Source organism: Euleptes europaea, chromosome 3 (assembly GCF_029931775.1).
Source record: "Euleptes europaea isolate rEulEur1 chromosome 3, rEulEur1.hap1, whole genome shotgun sequence".
Taxonomy (NCBI): domain Eukaryota; kingdom Metazoa; phylum Chordata; class Lepidosauria; order Squamata; family Sphaerodactylidae; genus Euleptes; species Euleptes europaea.
The window spans coordinates 104,928,562-104,944,781 of record NC_079314.1 but is presented as its reverse complement, the minus strand read 5'-3'; the positions used below and the strand labels follow the sequence as shown (position 1 = coordinate 104,944,781).

The 16,220-nt window shown below is 44.8% G+C and overlaps 1 protein-coding gene across 1 annotated transcript in view; it reads left to right on the top strand.

The window, feature by feature from the left end:
• LOC130474311 (sodium- and chloride-dependent GABA transporter 2-like) overlaps positions 1–15,930 on the top strand; it is a 70,178-nt gene extending 54,248 nt beyond the window's left edge. The window contains exons 10-14 of the mRNA XM_056845865.1: positions 3,509–3,646; positions 6,925–7,027; positions 9,894–9,994; positions 12,056–12,226; positions 15,801–15,930. Of these exons, the coding sequence (XP_056701843.1) occupies positions 3,509–3,646; positions 6,925–7,027; positions 9,894–9,994; positions 12,056–12,226; positions 15,801–15,920 (633 nt within the window). The 3' untranslated portion in view covers positions 15,921–15,930. The remainder of the gene's footprint in view (positions 1–3,508; positions 3,647–6,924; positions 7,028–9,893; positions 9,995–12,055; positions 12,227–15,800) is intronic.
• Positions 15,931–16,220: the final 290 nt, after the last annotated feature.

Below are 16,220 nucleotides of genomic sequence, written 5' to 3'. Positions count from 1 at the left end.
ATTTTCTAACAAAGCGGTTCCTCAGTGGAACAGGCTTCCTTGGGATGTGGTAAGTGCGCCTTCCCTGGAGGGTATTAAGTATAGGCTAGATGGCCATCTTTCAGCAATGGTGATTCTATGACCTTAGTCAGTTCATGAGAGGGAGGGCACCTTGGCCATCTTCTGGGCATGGAGTAGGGGTCACTGGGGGTGTGGGGGGAGGTGGTTGTGAATTTCCTGCATTGTGCAGGGGGTTGGACTAGATGGTTATGATTCTATGAACAATACAAGGGAACAATACAGTACAATACGATACAAAGGAACAATAAGGGCCGTATCCTTAGTATACACATCCCACTGTTGTCTCTGGGTAACACAAAGTGAAACAATACACAGTTTTTGCAAAACATGCTTTTCTTAGAGACAGTACAAGCCATGATCCTCCTTTAAAACTGTTCAATTATTTGTAAAAACTATTGCTTGTTTCCAGACACATTTTCCTGGAGTGTGCAAGGGGACTGTTGAGAGTCTGTGTTCAGTATGTTGTGGTCTCTCATAACGAATAGGCAAAGCAAGCTTCTCTGAAAGGGAAGATCTCAACTTCCCATATGCACTGATGGGACCTGAGCTGGCAGCTAGAGCTCAAGAAAGGGATCTTGGGGACGACTTCCGCTAGAGACGCTGATCTGAGCTCCACATTCCTCGGGAGCTCCCGAGGGACCCAACAAAAATTCAAATTTGGGTGCACCCTGCACCAATACCCCGCTCCTAAACAGTGGACCGGGAATCAGGAACTCTCCTGCAGCCTTGAAGAGCGGTTTGACCCCCATTTTTCTGAGAGAGGAAGACTCTCAGGGAATTGGGTGAGGTCCCGCCGGCATTGAGGGGAAATACAACGCTGCAAACATTTCTTTGGAATCAGGCTCAGATCTCCTCTACCTATTACCACCTAAGCAACTACATGGAAGCAAGAATTCCTACTCTTCTAAAATCTGAGTAAGTTACAAAAACTATTTTGTTTTACCTGGATCTGGAGGTTCTGAAGGATTGCCAAATACACCTATTAAATCCGTGCCTCCCCACCTGATGTATAAATGACTTTTAGAAAACAAAAAAAATCAGATAAATCGGCAGGAATCCTATCAATCTGATCAGTGGGTAGACATAACAAACAGGATTTTTTGAAAGACGTTACAACCACCAATCAGATACTTCGACGCTGAAAGGGGAGGGAGGAAGAATCTCCCCCCCTCCTTAGGTGTCATCTTTCCGTCTTCAGTGCCTAATGCCATTGCGAGAGTATCATATCGTGAGACCAGAAGTGTGGCTCTCTTGTGTAACTGGCAAATAATTCCCCAGTTCCTGGACAAGAGGAGGTAACAGAAGGTCCATGGTTCTGCAACCTTTTGGATATATCCTGTTTTCTGCAGCAGCTCTATACTAGAGTGTTTCCTACTTGATGGTATTCTAACATTAAAGTACTACCCACAACACAAGAATCCTGTTAAATTACCTACAATTTTTTTTATTTTTTGGTGTATTTGTCTGGACTTTACCAACTAAGTTTCAACAAAACTCTTAAAAGTAGCAAGCATGGAACGTGCGATTAAACAGACGGATCAACTACTTGCCATGACAAACGCCTTAATCAAACTATTAACCAAAAACTGGATACTATTATGGATGTAATTAAAGACATAAAGGACCAAGCTACTACAACGAAGTCAGACGTGGAAGCAGTGGATTCTCCAATTGAAAAGACGGCTGAAAATCAGAAAATCCCCATAAAGGAAGTGGAGAGCCAGGATAAATAACTAGACGCTGCATCCTCTCAACAAGAAATTGCAACAGACCAGCTGCTTACGATGGATATGAACGTGAGAGACTTTGATTTTTGTCTTTACAATTTGCCTGAAGAATTCTTTGATACTAGCTTGGAGGACTTGAAGGGCGGAAAGGCTGGAGCTACTGGGATCTCTCTTTACGATTTTGGAATTGAAGAAATTACAATGCAGGTTTACTATGAGAACTCTATGCTTGCAGAGGGAACTTTACCAGCAATATCCAAGGATGCTCTTCGGTGTTTGGTGTTAATGAGGAAAAGTGGAAGATGCTGGAAATTCCAAACAAAAGGACTGGCTAAAAGAGTCTAGGTTTTTTTTTGGAAATAGACAAGGAACTGGTTAAAAGGTTTGATTTTGGTTATAATGGTATAATTTACTATATTAATACATTAGAAAGATAATTTATAATGAATAGGTGTTGGGAGACATGGAGGGTTTACGAGAAACTGCTTTATAAAGTAGTGGATAATTGCTACTTATTGATCTAATCTATTTACTATTAATGAGATTTATTTATTTTTCTGTGTTAGTATTAATTATTTTCTAATGATTATATTCAATGCTATATCTTTATGAGATTTAGTTTATTGCATGTAATTAAAAATATTAGGATTAGAATTGCTGATACCAAAGAGTATACAGGTTTATTAATGGATGGAGGGAGATGTAGGGGAAGTCCTGTTTATTTTTTTGTTCTTTTTCTTTTTACCTACGGTATATATTAGATATACTTTCAATAACCACATACATTTTTGATGGTTTTTAATAAATGTAGAAATGTATATGTTAACTTGTTTAAGAATAATAATAAAAATTATTGAAAAAAGAAAAGAAAGGGATCTTAGGGTGGCCGTGGACATCTCAATGAAAATCTTGACCCAGTGTGCTGCTGCTGTGGGGAAAAAAAGGCAAATTCCACCCTGGCCATAATTAGAAAAGGAACAGAAAATAAAACTGCCACTTTCATACTGCCCTTATACAAATCAGTGGTGAGACAACACGTGGAATAATGTGGACAATTTTGGTCACCACACCTGCAAAATAATATTATAGAGCATGAAAAGGTGCAGAAAAGAGCAACCAAAATAACCAGGGGGATAGAGCAACTGCCCCATGAGGATCAGTTGAAACACTTCGGGCTGTTTAGCGAGTTAAGTGAGGCATGAGAGAAGTCTATAAAATTATGCATGGTGTGGAGAGAGTGGACAGGGAGAAGCTTTTCTCCTTCTCTCATCATACTAGAAGCCAGGATCCTCCACTGAAGCTGGGAGATTCAGGACAGACACAAGGAAGTACTTCTTCACACAGTACATAAACTGTGGAACTTGCTGCCACAGGAAGCAGTGATGGCTGCCAACTCTGAAGGCTTTAAAAGGAGAGTGGACAATTTCATGGTGGATGGGTTATCAATGGCTACTAGTCACAGTGGGTACCAGTCAGGATGGATATCTACTCCCTCCAGTACCAGAGGCAATATGCCTGTTTATTTCAGTTGCTGGGGAGCATGGGCGGGAGGATGCTGTTGCCATGATCCAGCTTTGGGGGCTTCCTAGAGGCAACTCATCAGCCACTGTGTGTACAGAATGCTGACCTTGATGGGCCCTCGGTCTGATTCAGTATGGCTCTTCTTATGTTCTTATGTTCTTAAAGATCTGATGGCTGCCCGAATTCTCCCTTCTGTTTAGTTTGTCTGCATGGAAAGCCTGGTGACCGCTGTTGTTGACATGTACCCTGAGATTTTCCGGAAAAAGAACCGCAGAGAAACCCTGATCTTGCTTGTCTCCATCCTCTCGTACCTTGTGGGGCTGGTCATGATTACCGAGGTAGGGCCTTGACAGACTGAAAAGAGGAGAGAAACTACTTTTCTTTGTTTGCATAATTTGTATGAAAAATTCAACTGCAAATCAGTTAGTTTGAAGGAAAAGGGATTTCTCATGATTTGCCATGGTTGCAGGTCACATAGATTTATTATTAATACAGCATAAGCCAGTAAAACACATGCATCATTTATACAAAAGGTAAAAAAGTATAGCAGTTCAAACAAAAATATTTCTAATTAAAATTTCCAGTTTTTTTATAATAGACTAAAATTGACCAAATTATGATTTAATCTAATTGCAATTGCCCAACATTTAGGGTTGAACTTTATATGCTATTGCACAAAATTTGGCTACCTGTTTTGCCATCTGGACATTCCCTTCCCAGAGGAGACTCTTAATTCTCCCTTCATCTGAGCAGACTGTGATTTGGCTGAGCAGGGGAATGATTAGCTTACAACGAGCTTCCTTGTAGAAGGAGCACCTGAGCAAAACATGCTCTATAGACTCCAGTTCCCCCGACTTACAAGGGCACACCCATTCTGTTATTGGAAGCTTCTTAAATCTGCCTTGTAAAATCGCCAAAGGTAAGGCAGAGCATCTCGCTGGTATAAAAGCTCTATGAATGACAGATATTCAGCTCTATGAATGATAGATATTCTGCTGGCGCTTGAATATATCTGTTTCTGACAGGAGCCAAAAAAGCTGGGGAATCCGTAAGCTGACGTTCCATATTGCAGGTCCCATCTCAATACTGGCCTTGGGGTATCTACCTAGAACCATCTTTTTGTAAACAACTGTTGTGAAAGTTGCAGGTGCATCCAGCAGCTTCCCTTAAAGTTTTCCAAACTTTCTGCCTTCTGATTTATTGTGTCAGCGGTAGAACTCCGGTGTGCTACAGGGATTTCAGGGCCTTGTGCTAACACCCACCCACTTCACAGAGCGCAAGGCACAATGCCTATTGGGTTGTCTGTGCTGACCTATGAGCATGGCCTAAAATACATCCAGTATTCCTCTAGTGCTCTGTGTAGGTTGTTAATGGTAAGCCAGCTGTGTAATTGCACTGTGGCATCTGCGTAAGAGGCTCATTCCTGCAGTTCTTTACAGGGGCATAAATTGGCATCATTTTTGTAGATACAGTCTGGGATACCTCACATTTCTATTTTCTCCCTCTGTGAGGAGACTTAAATATAGACCTGCTGCCTACATCTGCATTCCCAGACTATAACTTAACTCTTTTAAAAATTCCATTTGGTAATAAGAGGCTGAAAGAAGAGCATTGCTAAGATTGCATTCCACAAGCAAGTCCATGCTATGTGCTTTATCATGCTGTGGCCTGCTTTAGGAATGGTTTCCAAGGCTCGTTATGTGTAAAAATTATTATTAGTAATATTTAGCATTTACATAGCAGCCAGTATTTAAAACACTTCAAATGCAGGGTGAGCCAGCATGGTGTAGTGGTTAAGAGTGGCGGACTCTAATCTGGAGAACTGGATTTGATTGCCCACTCTTACACATGAAGCCTGCTGGGTGTCTTAGAGCTCTCTTAGAGCTCTCTCAGCCTCATCTACCTCACAAGGTGTCTGTTGAGGGGAGAGGAAGGGAAGGAGATTGTAAGCCATTTTGAGTCTCCTTAAAGGTAGAGAAAAGTGGGGTATAAAAACCAGTTCTTGTTGTTCTCCTCCTCCTCCTTCACCGTCTTCTTCTTCTCCTCCTCCTTCGTCTCCTCCTCCTTCTTTCTCCCTCCCTGCTTTCCGCCCTTGCAGTAGTGCTTACAAGAACTCTGTAAGGTAGGCCAGTATTGCCAATTGCACATGGGCGGAGGGCTGAAGCAGAAAGAAAGTTTGTATAAAGCCACCTAGTGAGTTCATGACAAAGTTGAGATTTGAACTGAGAATGCCATGGAATGGATCATAGCTTATTCTCCTCACCATTACAGCATTACAGTTCCCTTAAGTAATTGCATATTTCACCCTCCTCCCCTATTCTATTGGCATTCACAGCGCTTTATATTATTTAGTGCAATACCGATAAGTGATGCTCTGGCACTTGACATAAAATCATTAAAAAAAAGCATTATGACATTGTGGGTGAAGGGAGGAAAAGGGCTGTTGAGAAGAGCCAACGGTTGTGCCTTCTTAAATGAGCACAGAGAATAAAAAGTTCTTCAGATGCTCCTTGAAAGAAAAAGCAAAGCTACAAATCTGGAGGAGTAAATTCCACAACATGCTACCCATTGAAGCAAAGAGCCAGTCACCTGCCAGTTTATTTTGCCAGTTAATTTATTTACATTACAATCTTTTCCTTCCCAGTTCTTCCAGGGAGTTCAAGGCTATATATACGGTTCTCCCCTTTTTTTCTGTAATGTCACAGCTGACTTTTGGCAACCCCATTGGGTTTTCAAGGCAAGGGATGTTTGGAGGTGGCTTGCCATTGCCTGCCTCTGCACCACGACCCTGGTATTCCTTGGAGGTCTCCCATCCAAATACTAGGCAGGGTCTGGGCTGAGAGTGTGTGACTGGCTAAGGTCACCCAGCAAGCTTCCATGGTGTGAGCGGGAATTTGAACCTGGGTTTCCCAGGTCCTAGTCTGACACCTTAACTGATACACCATGCTGGCTCTCTCTTTCCCGCTGCCCTTCCAATTTTATCCCCCCCCCCCCCGGTTACTTGTGCTTTCTTCTTTCTGGATTAGTCCCAAATCTTGCCATTTTTAACCATTTTAACCATTTAACCATTTTAATAGCAAATCTATTTTGCATTTGTTTTTATCCTCTACTATTCAACTGTGCAAATTTGCTTTATTTGATGGTCTATGGCTGCAAATAAATTATTGATTGATTGATGAGTCCCAATTAGTTCCATGGCTAATCCTGCCCAATGATGAAGAGGATAACATCACAGTGCTATGTAGCCAATCAGAGCTGGCTGTGTGCTGGACACTCTGAGGTCACAGAGATGACGATCGCAGTGGAAATGAACACTTTTGCAAAATCTTGAGTGATTTGAGCCTTAGGGAAAATCTATTTTGTCTGTCCAGGTATAGAAAGGTGTTGTACTGAAGTAATCAGTATAACAAGGCAGAATAATAAAATATTTCATTAATGGTTATCTGTTGATTTCCGGAAAAAAGACTGTGTAGTATTTAAAATGAGATGATCAGGGGAAAGCTGCCAAAGCATTTTTGGAGGGCTCCATATTTATATACTTGTTCCAGCTTAGATTTCTGTTTTTTCTCTCTCCCCTCTACCCACCCTGATTCTATATCCTGGTTCTCCACATTAGGGTGGGATGTATGTCTTCCAGCTATTTGACTACTACGCTGCTAGTGGCATGTGCCTTCTCTTTGTTGCCATTTTTGAGACTCTGTGCATCGGTTGGGTCTATGGTAAGTACAAATGTACCAGGATTTCATGCGCTGCGGTCTTTGGACCAGCAGATAGGGCTGTTGAATTTAAAAAAATTCGGTATAGTTCGGATTCGGCCGAATTCGGCCCGTTTAGATTCGGGATATGCCGAAGTCCGAACTCCCCCACTTCGGATCCGTTCAATTCGGCGGGAATTCAAAGTTCGGAAAAAAAATTCGGCCGAATAAAGCCATTAAAAACACAACCGCGCCTTTCTGCGGCTCTGGGGGGGCATTTTTGGGGTTAGAGGTCCCAAACTTTCAGCAGAACTTCAAAGGACATTTATTGAAAGACTCCCCAAGTTTTGTAAAGATTGGGTCAGGGGGGGCTGAGATATGGGCCCTGAAAAGGGTCCCCCCCACCCTTAATGTGCATCTCTCAGCAGAGCTTGCCGCCCACGCACAAAGCTCCCAGCCTCGACAACAGTTTGCAAAGCAACACAACCTTGTAAAACAACACCTTTGCAACAGGAAAAACCAGAAGACACACAACTGAAACCTCCCCCCTCAAACCAGGGAGCGAGAGACTCGAGGGGGAACACACACCCCAGGCAGAACCGACGAAAGCCCCCTTTGGCTTCCCCCCCACCCACAGAAACTGCTCCCTCCCCACACACACAGAGACTCTGCTTTCCCCCCCCCACACACACACACATACACAGGAGAAAAATTATAGATTAAAGCCCCCAAAGGGGTCTTACTGTGGCTGTCTTCTGTTCCATCAGGAGGGGCTGGGGAGGACTTGTAATCCAAGATGATTCCAATTAGGCACGGGACGTTTTGCTCTGGAGATGCACACAGGATCGGCTGATCCATTCATCCCAATAGGGAAAAGGGGAAAGGGGAAAGGGGAAAGGGGAAAGCCCATATCTCGGGACCCCCTGACCCAATGTTCACAAAACTTGGGTGGTCTCTTAAGAACACTGGTCTGAAACTCCGCTCAAAGTTTGGGATTTGCACCCCCAAAAATGCACCCCCTGCAGCCACGGAAAGAGAAAAGGGGGGGGAGGCGATATTTCTGCCCCCACTGAACCCATCTTTACAAAACTTGGGTGGTATCTTAAGAATAATTGTGTAAAGCTATGCTGAAAGTTTGGGGGCTATATCCCCAAAAAAGCGCCCCCTGCAGCCACATAAATGGAAAAAGGGGGGAGGGAAAAGGGGGAGAGCCCATATCTCGAGACCCCCTGACCCAATGTTTACAAAACTTGGGGGTATCTTAAGAAGCTTCATCTGAAGCTCCACTAAAAGTTTGGGGTCTGTACCCCCAAAAATGCGCCCCCTGCAGCCATGGAAAGAAAAAGGGGGAGCCCATATCTCGGGACCCCCTGACCCAATGTTTACAAAACTTGGGGGGTATCTTAAGAAGCTTCATCTGAAGCTCCACTGAAAGTTTTGTGTCTGTACCCCAAAAAATACGCCCCCTGCAGCCACAGAAAGGAGCAAATGTGCACAAGCACTCCTCACACACACACGAGGATTTCGCTCTCTCTCTCTCTCTCCCTGGCCTGGCCGCACATCAGCTGATTCCTCCAGTACTCAATCCTGACTGATTGGCCAGAAGAAGACCCAGCTTGGCCACTGATTGGCCGGGGGAGGAGAATGCTGCTTACTGACGGTTATGCTGCTTACTGACAGCCCCGAATTTGCCGGATTTATTCGCGAACTCCCGAACTCGCTGAATTCGGCCCCCCCGGTTGCCCGCCAGTTTTGAGTTCGGTTCCTCCCGAACTAAAAACCACCGAATCAGGGGAAATTCGGCTGATTTTCAGTTCGGGCCGAACCGAATCAACAGCCCTACCAGCAGATCTGAACAGGCATTCAAGCATCAGTCTGCAGCCATGCATGGCATGGAAACATTCTCTGCAAAGGAGGTAACAACTGGTATGGTATGATATCATCCATGTTGCAGTGATAGGCAAATAAATGGCAGCCTGTGGATCAAATGTGGTTCATGGATAACTTCAGGTGGCTAAGGTTACTTCCACATGGAGTTTTTCCTCCACATGCCAAGTGTATTAGCACATTATATGGAAGGGATAGTGTGCGTTTCCCCCACCTGCACTGATGCCATTTTCCTACCCTCAGCCCCTCATGGGTGCCCAGTATTTTCCCAACAATTTTGCCCTACTATGCCACTGCAGCGCTTTTTGTGAGCTTAAAAAAAGGTAATTGCTATTATACTATTGATTGCCATCTACCTGTTTCCATTTTGAGTTTTATTTCCTCTGAATTCCCAGGTTTCAAATTCATGCAATAAAGTCTCCAGCCCTTTTTATTGCAGAGATATAATGGGGAAACATGCAGGCAGTTTTTGTCCCGATTGTTTGGGAAGGAATGGGGAGGGGAAGAGACAAGATTGCTGGAGGGATACTATTTTTATGTTGGTATGACACTATGTTGTGATATAAAAAAGAGGGTGGTGAATTGCTACAGCGGTCATGATGACTGTACCACCAAGAGCCAAATGTGCAGAAAACGCGTGGAAGCTCTGTTACCGATGTGCATGCTTCTGCATTCTCAGAGATGATGAAGATAACAGAATCCTTGCCTAGCCATGTTATTTTTATCTGCTTTCATGATGCAAAGGTAACTTCATGCTGTTAGTATGAGACTTTCAGATCTGGTGGAAGGAAGGAAGCCAGGGAAGGGAGTTCAGACATTGGTGTCTTCCTCTGGCCAGCAAAGTTGCTAATCATTGCTCTGTGCTGTGAGGGCATATTCCCTACCTGCTCCCTTCCATATAGCTTGGCAGTTACCTTCGTTTCTCTAAGAAGTCTCTCTCTCCTTGCCTTCTCCACTCCATGTGATGTTAGCAGGTTGATTTTTTCCCCCCTCCCGTTCCCAGGTGCTGACCGTTTTTATGATAATATTGAAGACATGATTGGCTATCGGCCGTGGCCAGTCATCAAATACTGCTGGGTATTCATCACACCAGCTGTCTGCCTGGTGAGTGAGACACAGTAGAGCCCCTTTGTACTGAGGCCCAGGAAAAAAAGCGCTCTTAACGGCAAGAGGAACATGTCGAGCTGTTCTGTTTTACAAATGTGGATATGGCTGGCTGTGACTCATCAATCCAGCTTTGTACTGTGCTGCGTTCCTGCAAGGCAGAAGTGGAGCAAGAATTCAGGGTTGCTACCAGATCTCCTGATTCCCTCTATGTGGCGGGAGACGTCCTGCCTAGGGCTGCCAGGTCCCTCTTTGCCACTGGTGGGAGGTATTTGGGGCGGAGCCTGAGGAGGGCGGAGTTTGGGGGAGGGACTTCAATGCCATAGAGTCCAGTTGCCAAAGTGGCCATTTTCTCCGGGTGAACTGATCTCTATCAGCTGGAGATCAGTTGTAATAGCAGGAGATCTCCAGCTAGTACCTGGAGGTTGGCAACCCTAGTCCCGCCCCCTGCTGACCCTTCTTGCTGCCACTCAGCTGGCCAGTGGGAGAAAAATGAGGGAGGGTTGGCAGCGGTCTGGCTTAATGGCATCACTTCTGGTATAATTGGAAGTGACATCACTGTGTTGCTGGCAATGCTCTAATGTTGGGTTGAAACTCTATGGGCAACCCCTGCCACAGGTTGGTCTCCTGCTGGTTGACAGCTTTGTGCTGGCAACCCTAGGCAAGATGGTGGCAGATGGTAATGTGGGATATACATTAAACACAAGGGGCATAATAATGCAGATGGATCAATGCCACTTCAGCAGGCAGCTTTGAGCCAGACCTTGCATGCTACCTTGTGTAAAGCCTAGGGCTATGGGTCCCCCCAACCACTTGAACACATGAAGCTTCCTTATACTGAATCAGACCCTTGGTCCATCGAAGTCAGTATTGTCTTACCAGACAGTGGCTCTCCAGGGTCTCATGCAGAGGTCTTTCACATTACCTACTGCCTGGACCTTTTAACTGGAGATGCTGGGGATTGAACCTGGGACCTTCTGCATGCCAAGCAGATGCTCTACCACTGAGCCATAGCCTCTCCCCATCATTTTGGATCATTGTGGAAGTTTTCAAAAGAAGGTTGGACACATTCTCCTGTCATCAGTAGTTTTGACAGAGGATATGGTTTAGATAAAAACACAGACTCCCTTGTGATTTTAAACTAGTTATTCTATGGACATATCTTCACCTAGCTCTATAAGGGAAACCAATGATTCCAGGAAGAGAATTTTCAGTGTGCTACAATTCCCATGATTCCTTGTATGGTAGGTAAATTGTAAATATGTCTGTAGCATAGGTGTGTTTTTGGGGAGCCCTCTGCTGCTATAAATAAATGCAACTTAAGTTGCCTGTGCTTAGAGGGGGTGACATTCCTCCTGCCTTACGTAGTTTAATGTATATGATTAGATTTATGTGAAGCATTCGAAATGAGAGCCAGTGGAGAAATGTTTCACATTCTCAAGGTGTAAACCCTTAGAGGCCATGAGGAGATTTTTGGTTGTCATCTCAGGCCTAATTCTCCATGCCAGACTATAAAGTTCCGTTATTAGAACCTCTTGCTTTCTTTTTTTAAATAAAAAAGGTAATTAACAGCCCCACATGGCTATCTTGAAAATGTGGAGAAACACTGGAGGATGAACTGTTCAATACACTTCTGCTTGTGCTACTTTAATATTTTATTTATGACATTTGTATCATGCTGTTCCTCCTAGGACCTCAGGGTGAAATGTTTGAGGTCTCCCTTTGGCCATATTAACTGTGCATAGGTTGAGGAATAGTCTGGCCCCAAAATTTAGGGTTACCAACCTTCAGTTGGGGTCTGGAGATCTCCTGGAATTACAACTGATCTCTAAACTTCAGAGACGGGTATTTGGGATAGCAAATTGACAAGTCAAATGAAAATTCCTCGGTAGAAGCTCTCGGACTTCAAGTTTTATGTGTGTTACGTTGTTCTGGTCTATTCAAGGTCAGTCATATAGGAATGGTAGAGTCCAGTTCTGGGAAGGAGCCTGGGGGCAGGGTTGTGCGTATGAAGCGAATGCTGGTGTGCCTCACCCTCCTTCTCTCCCTCTGCTTCTCCAGGCAACGTTTTTTTTCTCTCTGATCAAATATACCCCACTGACGTACAACAAGAAATACGTGTACCCATGGTGGGGAGATACCATCGGCTGGCTGTTGGCCCTCTCGTCTATGGTTTGCATCCCGCTCTGGATTGCATATAAACTGTCTACCATCAAGGGCTCCCTGAGAGAGGTGAGGCTGGTGGGTTTGTTATGGGGTTTGGGACGCAGAGAGGCTGTGGATTGCCACCGATAAATTGACCAGAAGGCCTTTTGAGGCCACTTTGCTGTGTTACAGAATAATTAACGGGCCAAGGTTGTGAACTGGGAAGAGCTGTTGGCTTGAATAGATTTGAGTAGGCTGGAGGGCTACACGAATCAGACGTCCTTCCTGCGTGCTTGCTATTGATTACAGAGTCCTTTAAAAAATGTCACCGGCAAAGAGCTTTGCTTTTTGGCGCCCCTACATTTTCTCTCCCAACCCCCCTTTTTTGGGTTATCGACTTCCCGATGGAACACTTCATGGATTTTTCTACCTGGCCTTTTAAAATTTACAATAACAGAAAGCGAGGAGTAAAGTTCAGAGCTATCGAAGGAGCCACTGCGCCGTTGGCTTACTTTTCTAACATTTTTAGTTTGAACTAGGGTTGCCAGCTTCAGGTTGTGAAATCCCTGGAGATTTGAGGGTGGAGCCTGAGGAGGGTAATGGGAGGAGCACCAGCAGGGTATAATGCCATAGAGTCCGCCCTCCAACCCAGCCACTTTCTCCAGGGGAACTAAACTCTGTCATCTGGAGATCGGCTGTAATTCTGGGAGATTTCCAGGCTCCACGTGGAGGCTGACAGCCCTAGTTTGAATTGTGCCCTGACTTGCCAATTTTTACGACTCAGGTAGGGTTGCCAACTTCCAGGTCCTAGCTGGAGATCTCCTGTTATTACAACTGATCTCCCACCGATAGAGATCAGTTCCCCTGGAGAAAATGGCCGCATTGGCAATTAGACTCTATGGCATTGAAGTCCCTCCCCTCCCCAAACCCCACCCTCCTCAGGCTCTGCCCCAGAAAGCTCCCAATGGTGGCGAAGAGGGACCTCGCAACCCTAGACTCATTGGCACATTGAGGGGCACCATTCCTGGCAACCCTAAACTCATTGGCACATTGAGGGGCACCATTCCAGATTGCATTGGTGAGAGGAAAAGGGGAGGAGAGTCACAGCAAGATTCAAATGTTGGCTTTTATTCAAGACTAACACAGTCTTAGGACATTTATCTTGAGATTCGTGGTGATTCCTTCTTTATATCTGAGGGTAAGATAGGGCTGCCAACCTCCAGGTGGGTCCTGGAGGTCTCCTGGAATTACAACTGATCTCCAGGCTACAGAGATCGGTTCCCCTGGAGAAAATGGCTGCTTCGGAGGGTCGACTCTATGGCCGGGGTCCCCAACCTTTTTGAGCCTGCGGGCACATTTGGAATTCTGGCACGGCGTGGTGGGTGCGGCAACAAAATGGCTGCCACAAAATGGCTGCCTCAGGAGCCAGGGCCAGCCACAAAATGGATTGCCACAGCTTAACTTTGGTAATACAGTGTAGATACTTGTGCTGTGGTGGCAGCTGTTGCCAAAGCAATATTTAAAAATACTCTGCACAGCCAATCAGATCTCCAATAGTTAAACTTACCAACTTCCCGGTTCTGGCGGGCAATTGCCTGCCAATTAACCGGGCTGAACACAGACGTTCTTCTGCTTCTTCTCTCTGGCGATTGTGTCACTTGGGTTTTCCCCTGGAAGCGCTGCATCATGAAGGGGACGCTCTAGCACCCCCCCAAAAAAACTGTGGTTTCTATAGAGTTTTGGGGGTGAGAGTGCTAGAGCGTTCTGTGCAATGAGGCGTTTCTGGTAAGCCTGCAAGTGATGTAATCGCTCTGCGTGCGGCCACGCGCACAGGATTGCCGCCCCTCAGCCCCACCCTAAAAAGCTCCCGACGGTGGGGAAGGGGTATCTGCCAACCCTACCAACAGACAATCAGAAGCCTTGCTGGGCTAAAACCCTACCTGGCCCCACGCACATCCTGAAAACACTTGGTTGGCACGAGAAAAGTGTTGATGCCAAGGGCACCACATTGGATACCACTGCTCTATGGCTTTATGCCCTGCCCTCCCCGGGCTCCACCCCCAAATTTCCAAGAATTTCCCAACTCAGAGTAGGCAACCCTAGAGTAAGCAGAGATATAGGTGGGATAATCAGATGTGGTCTATGATACTCATGTGACTTCCTTGCTGTAGATCCTAGAGAAATGTTTGTTTCTTTAGGGTAGATGCTAAATACAGGGCTTTCTTGTACAATATAAAGCCAAGGATTTGGGGTATTTGGGCTATGGCTTGAAGGACACAGCTATATCTCTTCAGGCTTGCCTCCTTTCCTTAATCCATTCTTCCATGTCTAGTAGTGGAGGCTGTCAGGGTATAGTCCTGTTTCTATGGAATTGCTTTTTTGAGGTGATTGTTTGATGTCAAACGTGTAGGGAAAGTCAGGTTTAATTTAAAATGTTGTCTGGAAGATTTTTGAGTGGGATCCAAAACCTGATTCACACATGCTGGGGCATGAGGTGGCAGAGAACTGAGGTGGTAGAATGGGGATCATAGAGGGAATATATGTGTAACGCTTCCCAATGTTAAAAAACAACAACAACCCTCCCAACAGAAAACCAATGTAGCAAATCAAATAGGTGAATGTGTGTGTGTGTAAAGTGTCTTCAAGTCACAGCCGACTTATGGCGACCCCCTGATGGGACATTTGTTGTAAGAATCCACTCACCTCCAGCCTCAAATCGTGAAGTCTATTCTATGACCTCTGGGCTCTGCCATCTCTTTCTCTTGCATGTGTGAACCAAGTCCTACACTGCCATTGAAATAACCCCAGAAAAATAATGGGGATGGTAAGTTCTCTGTGAACGCATACTACGAGGTCATGAGTGCCAGATGTTGAAATGGGCTGCAGTTTGAAGAATGAGTTCCCTCTGGAGATAAGCAGCAGTGGGGACCACCAAGGTATTGTTTGCCTGACACAAAGAAACCTTTGGTAAAACCAGGGCTACCTCCTCTTTCCTTCTTGATTTGAGAAATACCTTATGAATGGTCCTTCCGCTGCGAAGGGATGACTTCGGATGAGTCACCATTTCTTAACCTAATATTTTTGTCATTGGAATAATAATGAGGTTGAAATATACCTTTTTAATTTATTTTATATATAAAATGGGTACAGAAAGGGAAAAAAAGCAGGGGAAAGGGAAATAAAATGTATAACATGTAACATCTTCCAAGCCTCGACAAGATTTATATTCAAAAAGAAAAAATTATTATCCTTAATTCTATCATACAGTGTTCATGTTATAATGTCTAGGGTTTGCTAAAGAAAAAGAAAGAATATATTGACATCAAGAGCTTTCTCTATCAACTATCTTAAACATTTAAAATCTTATTTATTACTTCAGATTGTCATACAATAAATCATTAATTTCTTTTTTTAAAATTAAATTCTTAGATAGTCACCTGAATGATAATCATAAAAAGGCTGCCATTTCAGCTCAAATTCATCTGTTGGTAAAAAATATACCTTTTGGAGGAAGGGAAAGTGACGAAAGAAATTAATGTCTTGCTGACTGCTTCCCCCTCCCTTCTCAAGCATTCATGGATTGGGCAGTGGCACTGTCTGTCTGAGTAGTGAAGGTGCTTCCTTCAGGGGTCTCTTGACTTCCTGTCTTTTTGTCTTCCAGAGGTTCCGCCAGCTCGTCTGCCCAAATGAGGACTTGCCTCAGAGGCTGTGTCCAGAGCCACCTTTTCCTGCCACTCGAACTGAGCTCTTGATGTTGACAGAGTTGGATTCCCGCTGTTAGAGGAATGGGGTTGGGCGACCCCGGACTTTGCCAGTGGCCAAAGGGAGAGGGACCTGTGAGCGGATTTCCCTTCCACCTCCTAAAAGGATCAGTCGTGGCTGCTAGGGGAAGAAATCTCTCCCAAGATGTAGTGGCAGGAGAAGATGCTGCTCCGTCTTCTGTTTTGGGCACATTCGTAGGAGCTGATCCAAGCCTATATATTCCTCCTGTGAGTTGGCTGCTTCTTCTGAAAGTGGACAGGAGACGTTGAACCCTGAGATGGAAATAGCTACACCAACACAGAAGCTTTTATATAGCGCA